The sequence below is a fragment of the Bacillus rossius genome, assembly GCF_032445375.1.
Source record: "Bacillus rossius redtenbacheri isolate Brsri chromosome 9 unlocalized genomic scaffold, Brsri_v3 Brsri_v3_scf9_1, whole genome shotgun sequence".
NCBI lineage: Eukaryota > Metazoa > Arthropoda > Insecta > Phasmatodea > Bacillidae > Bacillus > Bacillus rossius.
The window spans coordinates 21,309,789-21,330,213 of NW_026962012.1; the positions used below are offsets into that span (position 1 = coordinate 21,309,789).

The window sequence follows — 20,425 nt, forward strand, 5'->3', positions numbered from 1 at the left end:
TTTTTGGCCCTGTTGTTTTCCGGGTGTTTTTATTGTATTCTGTTGATTTTTATTGATATCTGGTGTAAGGCAATCAGTTCTTTTGCTATGTAGTGCTTTTCATTGTATTCTGTTGGTTTTTGTTGTTTTCTGTTTTAAATCATTCTGTTATTTCATAGTGTGTTCTATTGGATTCTGTTGTTTTTAGTGGTTCACATTACCTCATATTGGATTCGGTTGAATTTTAATGATTATAAAATTATAGCCATCATAAATAAAGTTATATAAATGTTTTAAAATTTACTTTTAATGTTTATTCAAGAAGCAAACTTTAACTTCCACATAATTTTTTAGTTGTTAAATTCTATTTACTTTTCGTAAATACTATAATTTTAATTACATACTTTGAAATATTTAATAATGAAAATATATTTATGTATGCAATAAAAATTAATCTTAATGACATTTGTTCTATTTTTAAGCACACGTTAATACAATAAATAATACATATAGATGTTTTAGTAAGATTATATTATATTGCATTTGTATAGATCTAATACTTAAATGAAAAATGTATTTTTCTAAACAGAGAACTCTAATGGAATAATCCCAACCTTTTTGTGTACTCTGCTTTATTCTGTTGTATTTGAGTGAATTATATTGCATTCTGATGGTTTCCATTGTTTTCTAGTGTTATCCATTGTATCGTATGTTTTTTTCGTTTCTGTTGAAATTCCCTCTCTTGGGCTCAGTTCTCTATTGTATTCTGTTTTTTTTTGTTTGTTTCGGTTGTAATGCACTCCATTGGTTTCTGTGGTTTTCCATTGTTTTTCATTGTTTTCTTTTGGTTTTTGTTATAAGGAATTCTGTTAGTTTTTTATTGTATTTTGTTGGTTTTTTGTTTTCTGTTGCAAGTTACTATTTTGAGGTCTGTTGTTTTCTAGTGTTTTTCATTGTATTCTGTTGATTGTATTGGTTTGTGTTGTAAGTCACTCTTTTGGGTTCTTATTTCCTATTTTTCATTCTTTTCTGTTGGTTCATATTAGATTCTGTTGTAAAGCATTCTATTGGTTTCTATTGTCTCTACAATTTTCCATTTTGTTTTATTTTGTTCTGTTTCATGGTGTTGTTTTATGTTGACTTATGTTCTAGTGTTATCAATTGTATGAACTATTTTATGTAAGTCATACTATTGATTTATAGTGTTTTAATTGTTTTGTGTTCGTTTATGTTTGTGTCTGTTGTTTTGTCGGTTTCTGTTGTACTGTTATTTATTTGGGTCTGAGATTTTCTAATCGGTTCCATTGTGTTATGTAGGTTTAGTATATTTTGTTTATATTACACTCTATTATTTTAATTGTCTTCTGTTTGTTTTTGTTGTATTCTTGTTGCGTTATTTGATTTGATTGATTTCCATAAGATTATTCTGATATTGGGTTTTATACTGAGTTAATTGTGTATTTTGTAAGTTTTGTAGTTTGAATTATTTTTTCTTCTTGGTTTTTGCTGTTTTTTATTTGACAGGTTTTAAATTAGATTCAATATGAATTTTCTTTTTATGTTGTTAACAAATTTTTTATTTAAATTTATTATTAGTTAATGTAGAAATATTTAAGAGCTACTACATAAATGTAATAATCCACGAAACCCACGAAATTTTAATATAATCCAACAGAAATTCGTACTACATAAATCATTAAAAAAAACTGACTTATATAAAAATACCATAAATAAATATAAAAATTTGAAAGGTTTTTGCAGCAGAATATACAAATAAATCAGTTTAAAATAGAAGTCTCATAAACATGAAACAACAGAAATACCTAAAAAAAAAAACCCAGACAAAAACAATATTATACTCTAGAAATGAATAGACGTCAACCAGGTGCCTTACAACAAAACCAAAAGAATAAAATGGGAAACATTCAAAACAACACAATGCTTCACAACATAAACAAATAGCAAGAGAATAAAATGAAAAGACTAGAAATAATTAATTCCATGCAACTTAAACCAACAAAAACAATCAGAAAACAATGGAAAACACAGGAAAAACATAAAATGATTTTCAACAGAAACCAACAAAAGCTAACAGAATACAATGAAAAACACTAGAAAACAATGGACCTAAAGAGAATGCTTTTTAACAGAAACCAACAGAACACAATGTAAGTCAGTAAAAAACAACTGAAAAGAACAGAATGCTTTACAATAGAAACCAACCAAACACAAATGAAAACAAAGTAAATCACTAAAATACGACATGACACAACATCAATCCTTACAACAGTAACTAATATAATACAACCGAAAAGAACCGATCCCAACAGAAAGATTTACAACAAAAACCAACAGAATACAATCAAAATTAGAAAATAACAGAAACTCATAGAATTTCTTACATTAGAAAACATCATAAACCAACAGATTACAATGAAAAACAACAGACCCCAAAAGAGTGTCTTACTACTGAAACTTATAAAATATTATGGAAAACACTACAAAATAACACAATGCTTGACAAAAGAAACCAAAAGTTACCAAGGCAATGCAATGAAAAACAATGGCATATATAAAAAAAATGCAAATATGTGTTTTCCAATAGAAACCAACAGAACACATTAGAAGTTACTAAATAACAAATGAAAACAACAAAAAACTTTACTACAGAAACCACCAAAACATAAAATAAAACAACGGAAGTCAGTTAAATACAAAAGGAAACAGAACTTCTTACAACAGAACCAATAAAATGCAAAAGGATGCAATTGGGAACAGTAGAAAACAACAGACTCCAGCAGAGTGACTAACAGCAAAAACCATCAGAATACAATAAAAAACACTAGAGAACAACAGAAACCAATTCAATACCTTACTACAGAAAACAACATAAACTAAAAAAATACAATGAGAAAGACTAGAAAAAAACAGACACCCAAAATTGTCTTGCATTGAAAACCACAAAAAAATAACATACAATTGAAAACACACAAATGCAACATAAACTAGTAGAATGCCTTACAACCGAAACCACCACAAAGCAACAGAAAACAACAGACCAACAGACTTTGTTTTACAACATAAAACCAACAAAATCCAACAGATACAATGGAAAAAAAATAAAACTCAATAGAAACTAGTATCCTGTTTCACAACAGAAATCAACAAAACCCAACAGATTCTTTAAAAATCAGTTCACAACAGAATCCAATCAAAACTAAGTATTTCAGTGTACTTTGACAACAGAAACCAACAGAACACAATGATATATATTTTTTTTTCGTTTGTGAGGCAATTTCTCCCAACAGAAACCAATGAAACCCAATAAAGCCATAGGGTTTACAACAGAAACCAACATAATCCAATAAAATACACTTAAATAATATCTGTCCCACAACAGAAACACTGAGATTCCTTTTAGGTTTTGTTGGTTTATGACATAAATTTTTGGTAGAGTTTTAACTTTTAAAAACACACTGAGTCTAACCATATAACTTAGAAACACCATAACTTAAAACAGGCATTATGTAAACAAACCTATACTGAAGATTTATAAATTATGTGTTTCTAAGTTATGACAGAAACCCCCTTCCCTGAGTGTAGTGCTGCTTTACTCAGTAAAATCAGTTACTGGCTCTTAGACATTTATACAGTCATTCCGCACAAGTCTTGTTCCTTGATGTCTTCCAGCAGCTCCTACAAACACTCTGCTGCACGGCTCAGTACACGCCGCTACTGATCATGGTCCTGAGTACAGTACAGCTTCACTGTTCCAGCATTGCCTGCATGGATGGGCTGCGTGGCTTATTAGACACTGAGACATGGTGCACTCGCCTTGTATCACGAGGCTCCTTGCAGTTTGTGTGTCAACTGACTGCTTGGCTTACCAGATAGTCACTGTGTTTTTATCCTTTGCAGCCGTGGCGTACTCGAAAGTGTTCTTAGCTTCTTGTGTCTCCCAACATTCCATACCAGAGTCAGTAGACGCAGTCACTGGCTCATGGTTCTGTGCACAGACACAGTGCACTCAAAGGTGTTCTCTTCGTCTTCAAGCAGCTGAAGTCTGCAAACAGTTCCTGTGGTCATTTTGCTGCTTCTCTCGCCAGACAAGCCTATCGCATCCCTGTGTGATGCTTTGTTATGGTCTGACAAGCAGGTTCTTCGGCTGTTCTGGCTATCGCATTCTGCATTCTGATTCTTACCACACGTCATCTTCTTCTGTCTCCTGCATTTTTTGGATTCCTGTAATCATACCATTTACACCATACGTATTAGCTTTGGTTTTATTACATTTGTGTAAATTATTATTAAGTTATATAAGTAATATATTAGCGTTAAAGTGAACACATGATTTAAAAATAATTTATAGTGTAGTTTTTCAACATTTCTAATGTGGCTACTATAAAAGAAGTGGGGCTTCCACTCACCACTAACAATTAATTTTATGTCATAAGTTAAAATAACTGTCATTAATTTAAATATTTTCCCCGATAATAATCGGAAAGATAGCATATATATGTTTATCAAATTTAATCATGTTATTATATTGTCTTGCTTTTGTAGTGAGGGATTTTCATATAACATATTGACACATGTCCATATCCTGAATTCTTATATATTGTGTGAAGTTGAAGAGTTAAGTAATAAATTCATAAAACAATAAGACAATACTTAAGACATTATTAAATATTTCATAGTCGCACTTATGATGATTACATTAAAATTTTTAGATAGATTTTTGTAAAGATGATTTGCGGAGTTCCTTTTTTATTTGTGTTTCCTAAATGGAATAATACGTCCCTACTAATTCTAAACAAAATATGAGGTGTGTTAAAAATGTAACAGGAATTTTGTAATTTCGTTGGTTGTATTAGTTCGAATCGCGCAATTTTTTCGTTGTTGCGTTGGTAAACCTGGATCCAGGTCCAGTGTTTTGCTACCAGGTGATAGGAGTTGGGTATGGTGGCGGGTTTGGCTACGGTCTAGAATATCGTAACTAGGAGAGAGGTTGCAGTGATGGTCGCAGTGCAGATTGATGCAATCATGTTTGTTAATTCCAGGTGCTAGAGTTTGGTTAAGGCCATTGTGCAGATGGCTGTGGTTCAGAGGTATGCTTTTAGGCTAGAGGGGTGTGCGAATTGCGGTGGTTAAGATTGCTACTGTCCAGGATAGAGTGGGGATGGCAACCATTCAGATTGCTCTGGACCACAGTGTCGCTCTAAGGTGATGGTGGCTGGGGATAGCTGCTGTCCAGATGGCCGCAGTCCAATACATTGCCATCAGGGTTGAAGGGTGGGGAATTTTACAGTCCAGAGAGATGTTATTAGGGTGACCATGGTCCAGATTGCTGCTGTCCAGTGTATTGCTACCAGAGTAAGAATGTGGAGTTGCCCTCTGTGCAGTTGGCTGTGGTTCAGTGGTCACTGCCAAGAGAGAGGGAGTGTGAATTGCTCTGGTAGGTATATATGGCATCTGCCCATAGGGTCCTTATCAGGTGATAGTTGCCAGGCAAGGCCCAGTCTTTTTGCCCCCACTCTAGGGAATCCTGCCAGGATAGAGGAGGTGGGGATAGCCTCGCTCCAGAGCACCACTATCAGGCGATAATGACCAGGGTTGGTGGCCGCAATCCAGTTAGAGATGTTTAAGATGATGCTGTGAGGATCATTGGTACCAGGAGAGGGAATAGGTGCATACCAGTGGATTGCTATAACGAGAATGGAGTTGATGGCTGCGGTCCAGATTAGTTCCCCCAGAGGGAGGGAAGGAAGAAAGAATGGAGAGAAATCACACTAGCACAATAATGAATTATTTGGAATTTTCCCCCAGATTGATCTAGGCTATGATCGCTCTAGAACATGCCTAATTTTGAACCTGTTGCCATATTTATTTATATATAAATGTTTTACTCTGGTTCGGGAACTTCACTTTAATCCAAAATACATACAAAATATATGGTGCATGGTTCCACCCAGAAAATCATCCATAACAATGAAATGTATTTTCCTATATTTACATAATATATTATGCTTATGAAAGGCGACGAAACACAGCGATGCAATAGACTTTTCGTGGTTACACTTATCTGACATCTATAAACGGCGACTGATTTTTACATAATTCATAGAAAAAACCCTTTAAAAGCGAGGAGTTTGAGGTTTTAGGGGCTCGAAGTAACATTGCGTCTGCTCCCATTCTGTAGGTGATGGACGATGCCATTAGCTAGGGACTTGTCAAATGATCCTAAACCTTTTCTTGAAATAATGTTTTGTATTACCAACACTTTACTGCTATAGGCTACCAAAATTATGTAGCAGTAGTAATAAATCTTTATTCCTCCATTAGTCACAATATCGATTCATTTATAATTTCCAATTTTATTTCCAACTTTTGAATATAACCACAATCATTGGTATTCATTTTCGTAAATAGCTGTAGCCCTTAGTGCAAGGGATGCATATTATTTAAACTTATTTTAAGAAAGTTAAGGACACAACCAATTCTAAACTCAGGGCTACATCATTTTTACTTAAAGTATTCTATAAACCCTACGAAAATTCTAGATTCATGAAATAAAATAATATGAGTAATTTATATTTTCTTAGAATATTTGGGAATATTGTGAGCACCATAAATAAATATATATATAAGAACATTCATTTGATGAATTAACGTTTGAAAGTGGTTTTATTTTTGTTTTCAAAGTATTGATTTATAGATATAGGTAGTGGTTTCTTAGATATATAAATCAATACTCTAAAAATAAAAATAAAAACACTTTGAAACGTCAATTCTTCAAATGAATGTTATTTATAACATGACGTAAAATTCTTGACTTAGACTTCTTAAGTATTACCAATATTCTCTAAAGAAAATAACAGACCACCACGCCTCTGCACACAAATGAACAAATTACCAAAACAAAATTATTTCAGATAAAACTAAGATGAAATAAAAAATGAAAAATTATCATTTCAACAAATAAAAGGAAAATAAATTTAGTTCGTAAAAATTTTGGAAAGTTCTAAAAAAATAATATTCAACGTATCCTATAAATAAATTGTGACCATAGGCTTGGCATGAAGTATGGATGGGACAGTTGAATTTTCCTTCATACAACTGATTATTAGCACAATTTAACATTCAAATGGTTTTTGTGGATACGTAGTCTTCAATGGACACTAACGTTTATAGTAAAAGCAAATTTTTTCAGCAGTATTTTATTATTTTGTTGCATACTAAAATTATTTCCTTATCATGTAAGCATAATACTATAAACCAAAAGTTATGTATTGAACTGGGGGGAGGGGTTGCTTACACATAATACTGCATTTACTTAATTTGCAATTGTTGATTTGCATCGCGTGCTGTAGGTTGCTCGGTTGTTTGCGGTCTGCCGGCTGGACACTAGGTACTACCAGCGTGGTAGGACGACGGTACTGTAAGTGCTGATACAGGGTTAATCATCATATCTACTGTACCCAAAGAAGAGCATTCAAAGTTTTTCATTGCTTAAACTTTCCAATGCAAATGGAAATGGAACGATTTAAAACATAATACAGTGGCGTTATTTATTTTTGTTGTAGTGATATTGAGAAACACAAACATATTTTTTTCTTTTGGCTTATCACCTGTAAACATTCTCTGCTAATGATTAGTAAAACTGGGAGACAAGTGGAATGTGGCACCCTGCCATGCTGTTACAAGCTGCATGACAATAAGAGCAGCTAGTATAACTGTCTTTGTTTAAGGTGAAATGGGCTGCAATAAAAAATGCATACCATTGTAGTGGACAGATACAGATACACTGCAGTTTCACAGCTTAGGCCCTGTCAGTAGAAGTTTTATATACTTATTTCTGCTAAGAAAAAGATGCATTTATTCACCTCGGAGAGAAAAATATTTTGTATGGTGCATAAATTAGTTTCTACCAACCTTCACGGTACTGCACATCAACCGCTGAGTCTTCACGGGTGTTTGCGAGTTCGTGAATGCTGTGTTCTTTCCTTGAGAGCCTTGCATCTGCTTCTCACGTAGAGCATTCTGCTTCATCAATGACCTGCAAGACAAGTAATGCAACTTTTTAATATTGATTTTTTACTACAACTATCCGAAGTTCAAACAAAACTTTGGAATGAAATATTCAAACATTTATACTTATATATGTGTTTGTTAATTTTATGATTTCCAAAATAAGTTAGCTACTGAGAACATGTGAAGCAACCTAGAATAAGCATAGATATGTTGGTTTTAATAAATATAGGAAAAATTCGAGTTTGCTTAAAACAGTTTACGTATAAATAAACCCTGGAAATGACCCAAGGCCACTACCTATCTGCCAAGGTAATACCAACATTATGTTAGTTATTAAATAATTAATAATAATAAATAATATAATAATAAAATAATAAATAATATAAAATAATAAACAATTAAATAATAATTAAATATTTTTTTGGTAAAAAAACATATTCAAGGGATTTTTTTAAGTCCAGAACTTAATAATAGTTCAATTTAAGCAATCTAGTGGCAAACAAGGCCACGGATATCAGTAAAGCCTTTCTGGATACCCAGGATGTTCTTGTAACAGGTTGCCTGGCCTTTTGGACAAATACGATGTATTAGAGTGATGTGTGAGAGCATGCTAGGACTAAAACCGATCGAGGCAATTACAATCTTAATAAGTAATATTTGAATGAATTTTGACATTTTTGCTTAATTTAAAGCTTAATAATTACAGATTTTTAAGTTGACAACCATGATGGCAGACAAGATAACGGACACCATGGTAGTAAATACTACTCCACTATAGAAGGTAAATTTAAACTAATATGGAGGTAGCAACACCCTCTAGTAGACTATGTGTGTGCTATGTGACACTAGTATCGGGTATTGAAAACAAGATGGTAACAGTGCTCTCTAGCAGGTGATGTTTGCACTATATGACACTAGTGTTCCTAGTAGCAAGTATTAAAAGTAAAGTGGGTGGCAACGTCTTCTCGTAAGTGATGCTATTATTTCTTCAAATTAAAAATAATACAAGTCCTAAATGTCTGGCATTTTTTATACACCTTATTTAATTCTTGGTTTGATAAATGTCTCAATAACCACATGGTCAAATATGAATGTTTTCCAACCAGAGGTCAGAACTTTCATGGTTCGAATCACCTTTCTTCCAATGTATTTTGTATAAATTAAATCTCATTTGTCGATAACGACCATAACAACATTGGTAGGTAATGGAACATCGACTATGAGACAGAGCGATGCTGACGCTCTCTAAGAACAAACCGCAGAAACAAAATTAAAAAAAAGGTGTTCTCCAGCAGAACAAAAATAAATAAGCTGTGACATCATCCAAGATGGCTACCTCCAGCAGACGAAGACCAGATGGCGGCTGTGACATTAGTATCGAATACAGGCGACTGTGATATCACGGATGTGGTGGATGTGAAGTCAAAATTCAAGATGGAGGACATTACCCAAGGTTGTAATGTCACCATTACGAAAAGTGTAAGCTAGTGAGTGGGGCACTCGATGTCAAGATAGCGTAATTCAAGATAGTGGAATTAAATCTGGTGTCTTAGGTCAAATACCAAAGTCAAGGTCAAAAGTAATGCAATGTTTAATGTCAAAGTCTATTTAAAAGGTCAATATCAAGGTTAAAGGCTAAAGTAAAAGTATAAGCTCAAAGTCAAAGGTAAATGTCAAATGTCAAGGTCAAGGTAAAATTTAAGGTCAATATAAAATTTCAAGGTCTAAAGTGAAAATCAATTGTCAAGGACAAGGTCATTCGTGATGTCACAATCTAAGATGGCGGACATTGGAACCACGCACAACATAACGGTACCAGTCCCAGTAGCCCCTTAACCATACTACCATAATGTATTCTTAATTTTTGAAAACAGAGCACTGATTTGAAATAGGTCAATTACGCCTATTTCAAAATACCGATCCCCAAAGCACTGACGTCAAAAAATGATGTTATTGTATAAGAACTACCCAAAAAGAAAATTTAAACTATAGACAGCTATTTGATAAAAAGAAAATCTATGGAAAAAATTGTTTCCAGAATGGTTTGCAAGTATGGTTTCAGTGTCAATTCATATTGTACGTCTTCGAATTTATAATACTTGTTTTCAAAGAGTGCTTTCAACTTCCAGATTATCCCAATATATCTGATCTAACGTTATAGATTTTTCAAACATGAAAGGTTAGCCTTATAATTTAAGTTATATTCATTATATAAGTAGGTATGTGATGTACCTACATTTAACTTATAAGAAGCCAAACTACTTAAACTAATTTAGTTAACTAGGATACTAGTAGTACTAGCAATTGTTGATTATTATAGTTTTTACGAAACTTAGTTTTATTATTAACATACTTAAAGTTTTATTTATTGAGATCCTGCACCAATTCCTTAAAATCACTGCGGGATTGCAACCCTTACTATCTTAGGTACCCATTTTTACAATGCTGCAGAACAGCTTCCACGGCATCCAATGATGATAATCATCGCACGACAGGTTCATTTTGGCCTTGGTGCTTCAGATATAATGAGCGAGACCCACTTGGTTCATGTCTCAATGGAAGCGATAGAAAGTGGATGGGCCACACCGCCTCCTCGTGTTCACTTCTGCTGTAACTCCACGTGGATTCCTTGTCACGTGTGAGGTGGTTGGAATCATGTCAGTAAATAGTACTAGTTAGCGTGTACAGAAGTACTACAGTTCACAAACTAACTGCCCTACTCATAAAAAAAAATTATTTAAACATTTATGTTAAATTATTCATCTTTACGAAATAATGAATAATTGTATTAGCTGTAAGAAATAATTTAATATGATGAATTACAATACACTGTAAACCAATATATTATTTATATTTTTCTTGTGAAATGATAATTAGGTAAGAAAAAATATGTAAATGTGAGTTTTTCAATATAATACTATTGGCGTTAATGTATTGTATTTTAAAATATTATGAATTACCTCGCCTTCTTCTTCAGTATCTGCTGAGCCTCTGGGTAGTGAACTATGGAGTCGTTCAGGTCAGCTTTGCTGAGCACGAACAGGATAGAGAACCCTCGAGACCTGCGGACACGCGCTTGTGACAAGTCACTTCAGATCTATAACACCGGCCATCTAGAGGAACAGTCATAGTTACAAGTGTTTATCAAGGAAATAGTAACTGAAATTCCATCCGACATAATGTGTTATTGAACCAAGAATGATATAGTAATTATACATTAATTGTTGCATAAAACTTTCCGGGGCTATGCGATCTTCGCTTGCATGAGAATAAGTTCATACACGTGCGAACTATATCATAAAAATTATTGAAATAACAAATTGATTATCTTCGTCTGGATGTCAGCATACTTTGGGTCTGCAAGTGATGTTTCTCATTAGATAGAATTCATTCCTGTAAAAACTTTATAGTCATAGAATGTGTGTCACTTTGCGCCAAAAATGTCTATATTTTTTGCCTCGTTAAAATTAGTATTCTAATTTTTTACATATTTTTTTTTTATATATTTAAGTACTTTGTTTTTTGAATAGTTTGCTAATTTTTTAATGTTTGTTTTGAAACATAACGGTTAAATGAATTAACTTGCGATATTTGCTGTAAGAGTATCTCAGTCGGACAAGTGCAGGCCAGGCAGCGGCCAGGGAGACACGGCTCGGCCACGTGCCTGGGCGAGAAGCCGTGCAGTAGTCTTGCATGGAGTAGAACATTCTTCAGAACAGTTCATAATTTGATCCTAACCTTTATTTATATTCCCATTCCTGGGTATTTAAGTGTGTAGGCTTAGAGAATCGGTTGTCTCGTAATAAGCGACCTCGCGCTAAGGAACACAAATGACTGCTGCAAGGTGAGTCGTGAAGTGGGTTCCACATTAAACATGTATCAGGATTATGACGAAAGTCTTTAATTCCAGTACGCCATTCAGTCTCTATTGCGAGAGGTCTTGAGCTAATTAACAGTACAGGGAAACTTGGCTAGTAGATGAATAAAATATATGACATAGGTTTTACTCTCACAGTGGAATGCCGTTAGAAGTCTCAAAGTCTTTTATGGTTTAACCGCATGCCACCTCAAACAAAAATGCCTATTTTCGTGACAGTTCGAAATATTCATTTGTGAGGGTACTCGTACCGTCATCAAATTCATAGAACCAAATATCAAATTCTTACAGTTTTGGCTGGCTTTTTTAAGATGCCGCATTTCGGTATTGTCAAACAAAATTGAAGGTTCCATTCCTTTAGGTCTTGCATCAGGGGAATTATAGGAATTATTACTTACCAGTGGGGAAGGACTTTTGATTCATCGTACCAAATTTCTGGCAAGATTATAGGTCTCCACAGTTAATCTATTATGGCATCTTCTTCACTTCGAGATATATCACACACACTATGGCATCGTATTGACAACATGACTAAAGTGATATTCACCCTCAAATGCTTTAGTTTCTCAACTCATAAACGTAACTGAAGCAGTGGCGTCTCGTCAGGGCAAGCAAGGCAAGCAGTGCTTGCCCAGGCAGTTTCCAGACATTGTATTTTTTAAATAATTATTTTATTCAGAATAGTATTTTACTTTGGCTCGTGCAGTTAGGTGTATGTATTTTTTACACTATCTTCTTGGGACCCAATACTGTGCGCTGTGCGCTATAAAAAAAGAACTCGTTGACACAAAAACATGCTGTTTTAGAAGCGTTGCTAGGTTTAGAAGCGCTGGTAGGATCGCTTTCAGCAGGAAGGCTGCCGCAGTAGTTTCCTTTCGGAAGGGGGGTGGCATGGTACACAGGTTCAGGGAGGGGATTGGCTGGAAAAATACGCGGTAGAAGCTACGAAGATAACGCTTTCTTGCCGAACTGGAGCGAACATGGCCGAAGCAGACGGTGGAATTTTTCCGCCGACTGCTTCGGCTATGTCCGGTACAGTTCGGCACGGCAGGTGGCGATGTCGCGTTTCAGTCGGCGGTCGTCTCTCGGGGCGCGCGCATCTCTCCCGCGGGCTGTTGGCTGGCAGTGCGTGGGGGATTTGTGGGCGTACGATGATACTACACTCCCACTTAGTATATAAGTAATGTAGAGTAGGTATTTTACTATCAGAATAATTTAAGTCAATCATTATTTTTCAAAAATAATGTATTTAAAAAAAATGTCAATTTTTCTACCTGTGGAATAGTCAATGTTCAGTTAAGAAAACTACTTAAATAGCACCATTTTGTACCTTGAAATCCATATTTTCCCGGCGGAGGGCCTACAGACCCCCCCCCCCATCAACCTCATCATGTTTTGGTGTGAACGGAGTTATTGCTTCCCCTCATGTAAACCTCACGCCTCGCCACTGAACTGAAGGGATTGAATCGGTATAGTATACACTGTAAAAAGTTGCATGGCGCATACCATACATGGTTAACATGGCTGATATAGTGAAAAAACCATCACACTCTTCCTCCCAACCAATGATAGTCTCTGGCTCAATGCTGCATCTCAACTGACACTTTACTGTGGAATAGACAGGTACTGAGCTTATAGCTTCGGTGGAAGCAGACGCCTTCAGTGCTTCTAAGGTTGCAGGAAACTTAGTGTCAGGTCGTAAATATCGGGTCAGTGCTTTTCAGCGGAAAATTTTTAAGTTTTAGTTATAAAATTACTGGTATAAATTATGGTTCAAAATTCAAGTTTAAAATTGTGCCAATAAATGCTAATTGGCGGCACAGTTTGTACTCTAATGTGTACTAAATAAGGGTGACTATATATACGGGTGTATGTTCCTAGACATGATTCAACTAGCTTTGTGTCAATATTTTTTTAAATTTATTTTTGTTTTCACGAAATTACTTCTACTAAATGCCGTATTCCGAGAGCTAAGATGTTTACATATTAAACACACAATCTTCTCTGGTTTTATATCAGGAAAATTATTATCAATTATAAAGTGCAAATAATTAAAAATATTTTTATACTGTAATGGTAACATTGGCAACTACCGAAAATTTGCTTTGAAAACATTTTTTTACTGGACCAGACATTCAGATGATGCTCGAGTGTACCTGACATCCGCGGTCCGCCTGTTGCCGCCGCACAGCGCGAGCAGGCTGATCTCGCCGAACACGGAGCCCTCGGACAGTGTTGCCAGCACCTCGCAGCTGGCCGCGCCGTGCAGTACCTCCACCACCCCGCTCTTCACGATGTACATCTCCTTGCCCACCTCGCCCTGCGCACACCAGCCGTCTGCTGCTATTAACTGCCTCTATGGGGTGAAGATACTGCAATAACCCTTGGGCTAATGTTTCCCTAAAATCTGGCATGCATGCCTCGATACCAACTACTGCTCATTTCTCTGTAGCTCTTCTTGATTTAGGGTTTTCTAACATGTCGTGTAGTACCACTGAATATAGGCACTCTATTTCTTGGCCAGCACTATGGGTGACATCCTGCCCTCCACCTGTGGCGGGCCAAGCTATAGGATGTGCTGGAACTCTGCATCTCTGAGTCCAACTATAAATGCACTAGCTGCTAGTTGCTGTCGAAACTTTACACTAGCCTCTGGGTAAGAAAGTTGCACGATAATCTCGATATAAGCCTCGAATTCTTGAAGTGATCCTGAAGACAGTTGATAACATCTCTTTAAAGCATTCATGTACACATCACCCATATTTTGGTCACCAACCTCAGTTCTCGGGCTTCCAAAAGCACTGAAATTCCATTTGCTCCAGAACTGGTATGTTCATCAGCAACACGAGGGGAGATCTCATTGCCGAGTCAAGCCAAGCTGGTTAGCTAGACTCGTCTCTAGAAGTTCACCAAAATATGTTTACAAATTGTGTGAATTTAGTGTACCTAGGTAACGGATGTAGTCTCCAGGCATGAAGACTCAGATTGAGTAAAAACATCTCGTAGCCATGTCTTGTTGCAGTCGTGGAACAGCTGCATCTTGCTGAGGGTCTGCGTGCGAATGTGCAATGTTGTTCTAAGTCTACAACTGAGTGATAGTTTAATGTAGCTTGTGACAGACGTAATCTCCATATTAGAAGATGATGGGTCTCAGATAGAGCATTAGCACTCGCAGCAAAGCCTTTTTGCTGTCATAGGAATGCTCAAACTTTCTGAGTATCTCCGTGTGAATGTGCAGCGTTATTACATGTTTCCACAAGAACTTAGTTTGGTGTTCCTTGTTACAGATGTCGACTCCAGGCTCTCAGCTATCGCAGCTATGGGTTGTCGCAGTCGTGAAAGTTGAAAGTCTGCATGTTCTAAGTTTAACCACGAGTGTAAGTTAAGTGTACGTTGTGATAGATGAATTACCATTGTGACTGTGTGTTATGTCAGGAGAAGCCTGGTTTTAAATTTATCTACAATGAAAATATTTAAGGATGTGATACAAGTATTATTGACATTCTGTGTCTGGTGTTGAGACAACAAGATGTGTTGTAATCGAGTTACAGATCATGTAAACTGAGAAAATTGTAAACACTCCGATAAAACCATAAACTAAGTAGAGGGTTGAGGGAACATTTTTCTTTCAAGGTAACGACACTATATCAGTGGTACCAACTGGACAGGTAGATAGTTTAGTAAGAAGAATATGTAGCGGCGCGCTAAATGGAAGCCGCCCTACAACACAACCTGCGGACGAATGGGTCCCCTTGTGGTAGGGGAGGATGCAAGAGGACGGGTGTGTGCGGGCAGGTGCCCCAAAGGCAGTAAACACCAGAATCAGGAAAATAGAAATAGCGAATTTTACTTTATATTTTTACTGTCATTAAGGCTGATGCAACCACATAGCAAGAGTAACAGTCGGGGAACCCACATAACGTTCCCTTTCCTCGATAGCATACATATAAGTTTACAATAATCTTTCAATCGATTAACAACGGGGACAAGGAAAATTATCGTCCTCATATAATACAATCGCCACAAAATACAATAGGCGGATGTGATACCCAAAAACATATAATTATTACATTAATCCAAAGAAACAATCCACGCGCGGGTCGTGCTACCCCCTCGGACTGCGGCCGCACGGTCAAACAACACCACTCAGCCCACTGAGATCCGAAACTAAATTAAAATAACAACAAATGACTCAGGTCTGATAAAACCGTCCACGACCGTGAGCGGATTCTCCGTGGCAGGCGGGGAACATGGCGGAAGGCCGGGCAGTGACAGCAAAAATTAGAAGCATGGTCAGCTTGCCATGACGGCCCCAAGGCCCAATCAAATAGGGGCGATCCGGAGTGCACAGTGCTTCTCAAGGCAAGGACAAGAATACAGCTTAAATTTAGATAGTGGCAGCCAAATAATCCATTCTTATAAAAAAGGTTTACATGAGAATTTACCTTACCATTTATCTTTAACTGATAACCCGCGGCCACCAGGCGGACAGCACAATCAAGTCGAGTACACTACCGGTAACGGAGAGACATCACGAGAAGCAGCAGTTGCGACCGCCTCCGAGGAAGGTAGCTGGCGAACGATCCCGCGAGAGCACCAAGAGCCGAGCACGGCACAAACCACGTGGCGGCGCCACCATCGCTAAGCAATCGCGAGAGAGGGGGAAAAAACGTCACAGCAGACGGATAGAAAAAGGAGGCAAGGGAAGGGGAAAGGGGAAGCCAGGAACAAGCGCGCGCGCGGCGTTCGAAGTACTGAAGGGACGATCAGTTCACTTCAAATATAAGCTGAAATGTCGTTAATGTATCGATTGCATGGACTTTAATACAGAATAGGGAAAAATTCGATAAAACATTCTAGAAGATTCTCTAAAGATCTGAATTCCCATTGGATTTAATATAATAACAATATAATCGTTTTTTTGGCAGTTTAGAGGAGACAGGAGAACTACTATGCTGACACATCGCTGTGTGTGTGTGTGTGTGTGTGTGTGTGAGAGAGAGAGAGAGAGAGAGAGAGAGAGAGAGAGAGAAATATATGCATGAAATTATACAAGAGGTTGTTTGGAGAGTTAAGATTGGTTGCTTTGTTAATTTACTGAAATGGCCTGCAGGTTTTTTTAAAGTCGGATATTCTTCTTTTGTGATTTAATAGTTGAAATTTTGCTTGGAGTGTATGACACCTTCATGGACCTGTATTTGTATTACGCAGCTGTAGTCCGAGCAGAAATTAATACCTGGAAAGTATTCCGAAGTTACTTATATTTTGATATGTGATTTGTGAGTACTCTGTGGACAATAATCTGAATCTTCGACCTTTAAAGACCCTGCACTAACATGGTTGGGGGAAGGGGGGGGGGGGGAGCCGATAAAACCTCGAAATGTTTGAATGTTTCTGTTTTTACCTTGTAACTTCTAAACCGTGCATTGTTAGCAGAATACATCTGTTTACAAATTTGAAGAGCATTAAATTTACTTCACAATTTCACTGTTCAAAAGTATTTTTTGACGCAAATCATTGGTTCAAAGATAAAACGAAAACTTCAAATTATCAAAAACAGCAGTTAAGTGCAGGTTTTTGGCTTATAACTTTCATTTTTATTCATTTCTATGTAAGTTATGTTGAGTGCATAACTTTCCAACTTCTTCAGTTAATGGTATTGCTAGGGGAGTCATTAAATTGAAATGACCTCGCGTAACCCTTCTCTCAGATAACGGAATCAGGTACAGGTGTTAGGGGAGAGTGAAAGACCAGTCCCTCGTGACCCCTTCCTTTACTCAGAAATCCCCTTTTAACGAGCCTTCTTTCACATTCCTAAAGGGGGCTCTTTTCAGTTAGTTTCGTTGTAGCTATTCGAAGTGAATGTTCGTTGGTGACTTCTTATTTGACTGATATTGCAACAAGTTTACTTGGAGTTACTATAATTCGAATTGTTTTCATGGGGTTGCTGAGTTAATGTGGCATCTCCAATAGTGTAAGAAAATTTGTTTCATAGTAAAAGAAAGTTGGGCAGTCGGTGAGGTGTCTGTATTTTAAAATAGAGGAGTTGCAACGCTTCTTACTTCCAGTGTCAAACATTAAAAGCCCTAATTTCAATAGTAACTGGAAGGAGTGGAGTAAATAATAGTTCACATGGCTTGTAAAAATATTACATCAATGAGGATTTGATTTTAACCATCTTACATCATGAAATAACATACCTACAACTTACCTCAAACAAAACCATTCAGTGCTTCTTATGCGAGGAAGAGGTTACTGAAGTGTACAGACAAAAACCGACCAAGTTATTTAAGGAAAAGCACAATCCTGTGATCAAAGTGATTCTCCCAGAGGTAGCAAGCACGAATTTGTCATATGCAAGACAGCGAGGTGATAAATGGGAACAAAAAAAATTGAAGCTTATAGGAGTATATTGGTTGATATGGACACAGATTTAACTGTGGCTAGTGCGGAATACCTCCGAAAGTGTATCCAAAATGTTTACTTACTACATAAATGTGTCCAAAAAGGTCTGGGACAACCTACTCCCAGCATAGATCAAGTCATGGAAATCATGTAAACCTTCATCAGGAGAGGAGTGACGAGTGCCAGTTCTCCCTCGGACAGTTGCTTCATGAGGTATCTGGAAATTATCGTCCATGTGTTAACTGTAAAAAGGTTTCTGGAGGAGAAGTATAAAGATGACATATTCATCTCTGGTTCACCCAACAGAATCTTTGTCATATGTTTCAAGAACACTAGCCACCAAAATTTTTCAGACAACTGGTACTTGGACAAAAAAAAAGGAGACCCTCAAAAATAAAAAGGCTGGAAATGTGAAAACTGCAGGCAAAGTTATTTAGAAGATATCTTCTCTAAAATGTTCAGTTATGTGCTTACCCTCACACTGATAATGTTTATGATGGTTTTCATCATGTTGTACCAGAGACACTGCTTCTCCTCCTGCTTATGATATTTTAATAAATAACTTGGGTTCAATGGAATCATGAAAGAAAAAAACATTACGTTAGCTATATGACCAAAAACATTCTTTTTTCCCAATATGATAAGGGTTACAACGTATGTTTACAAGAAGTTTGGATTCAATATTCTTATTAACCTCCTAGCGACGTTAGGATTTTCGGCTACCTATGATGAAGCTTCTAGGCTTGAAGGATAATATGTGCTGCAGGCAAAGAAAGCCATATGTAATGAGTCAGCCAATCAATCTTCGTCAATGCTGACTTCAATGTGAATATACTTGATAAAAAATGCATATTCCACACCATGGGAGAAATAACGACCATCACCCTCTGAGATGCTGTGACCAGTGAGACAGATGTAGTTTACATGAAAGTCGCCTCAGCATCCGACCTAATTGTCAATGATGGCAATGTTGAAGTTAAGCAGTATCACCCATCACCTAATGGAACATTGGAAATGGTAAAATTATTTGACCAAAATATCAGCCCCATATTAAACATCATGCCATCTGTCTTTAATTTTGCCTGGCTGTATGGGAAGAACATGCACTCATCATCAGTACCCGTTTGGAAGGGATTCGTGAAATTGAGGACACAAGGATAGAAATATGAATGCTCCAAGATTGTGTGCAGGGCCGGCGCGTCCATATAGGCAAACTAGGCAACCGCCTAGGGCGCCAAGTAGCTGGGGGCGGCGCAGCAGGACACATAACAGCTGATATAATATGTTTTAACGTTTATTGAAACTAGATGAAAATGGACTTTTGTAACACTTTGGAATGTTTATATTGATGTAAGTAATTATTTAAAGTCCACGGGGACCTGTTTATGATTTGTAATAAGTAAAAAAGTAAAAAAAAAAAAAAACACATGCCTGCTTACATTTGATTGTTGACAAAATCTTAGGTTTACGTTATGTATTTTATGGCAAGGGAAATTTTTTGTGGTGTCCGGCAAGGGGGGGGGGGGTCTTTTAATGTTTTTCGCCTAGGGCGCCAATTTACCTCGCACCGGCCCTGATTGTGTGCCCCCTTACATCAATGCATCTCCAATTGATTATTATACATTAAAAACACCTATCCTTACTGCAATTTAAAAATGTAAGGAAATTAACAAAAAAAACACATGTAGTAACTTTTGACCAGCCATTGTTTTGGAAGGCTCATGATGAAGTTTGCCTCAACTCCAGAGTTCAGCAATATTGTTGCGAGGCTAGGATGTTTACACCTCTTGATGTTATTCATTGGTGCTATAGGGATGACTATGAATGAAAGTGGTTTGAAGAGATTTTCTGCGAGATTTTTGCAGCCAAAATCAAAAATGTTGATAAGATAATGTCTGGACATGCTTGTGCGTAGCATTGCTTACACTGATTTGGTGGTCTGATATTTGAACTTTTGGGGCTGAAAGATGAGAGTTATTTACACTGGCTACAGTTATCGATTCTTCTTACCAATCCCAAATAGATTCTGAAGATCCAGTATTGCCTGCTGTGATAGTTAAATTCTTGAAAGTGCTGAAGGAAATTAAGGATAGAGGACCAACTGCTATGCTATGGATCCAATACCTCCATATG

At 36.7% G+C, this 20,425-nt stretch overlaps 1 protein-coding gene across 1 annotated transcript in view; it reads right to left on the bottom strand.

Moving 5' to 3' along the window:
* Window positions 1–469: 469 nt before the first annotated feature.
* The window catches only part of LOC134542568 (cyclic nucleotide-gated cation channel beta-1-like), a 67,014-nt gene continuing 47,058 nt past the window's right edge, over window positions 470–20,425 (bottom strand). The window contains exons 8-11 of the mRNA XM_063386939.1: window positions 14,044–14,207; window positions 10,971–11,072; window positions 7,912–8,035; window positions 470–4,221 (exon numbers count right to left, since the gene is read on the bottom strand). Of these exons, the coding sequence (XP_063243009.1) occupies window positions 3,970–4,221; window positions 7,912–8,035; window positions 10,971–11,072; window positions 14,044–14,207 (642 nt within the window). The 3' untranslated portion in view covers window positions 470–3,969. The remainder of the gene's footprint in view (window positions 4,222–7,911; window positions 8,036–10,970; window positions 11,073–14,043; window positions 14,208–20,425) is intronic.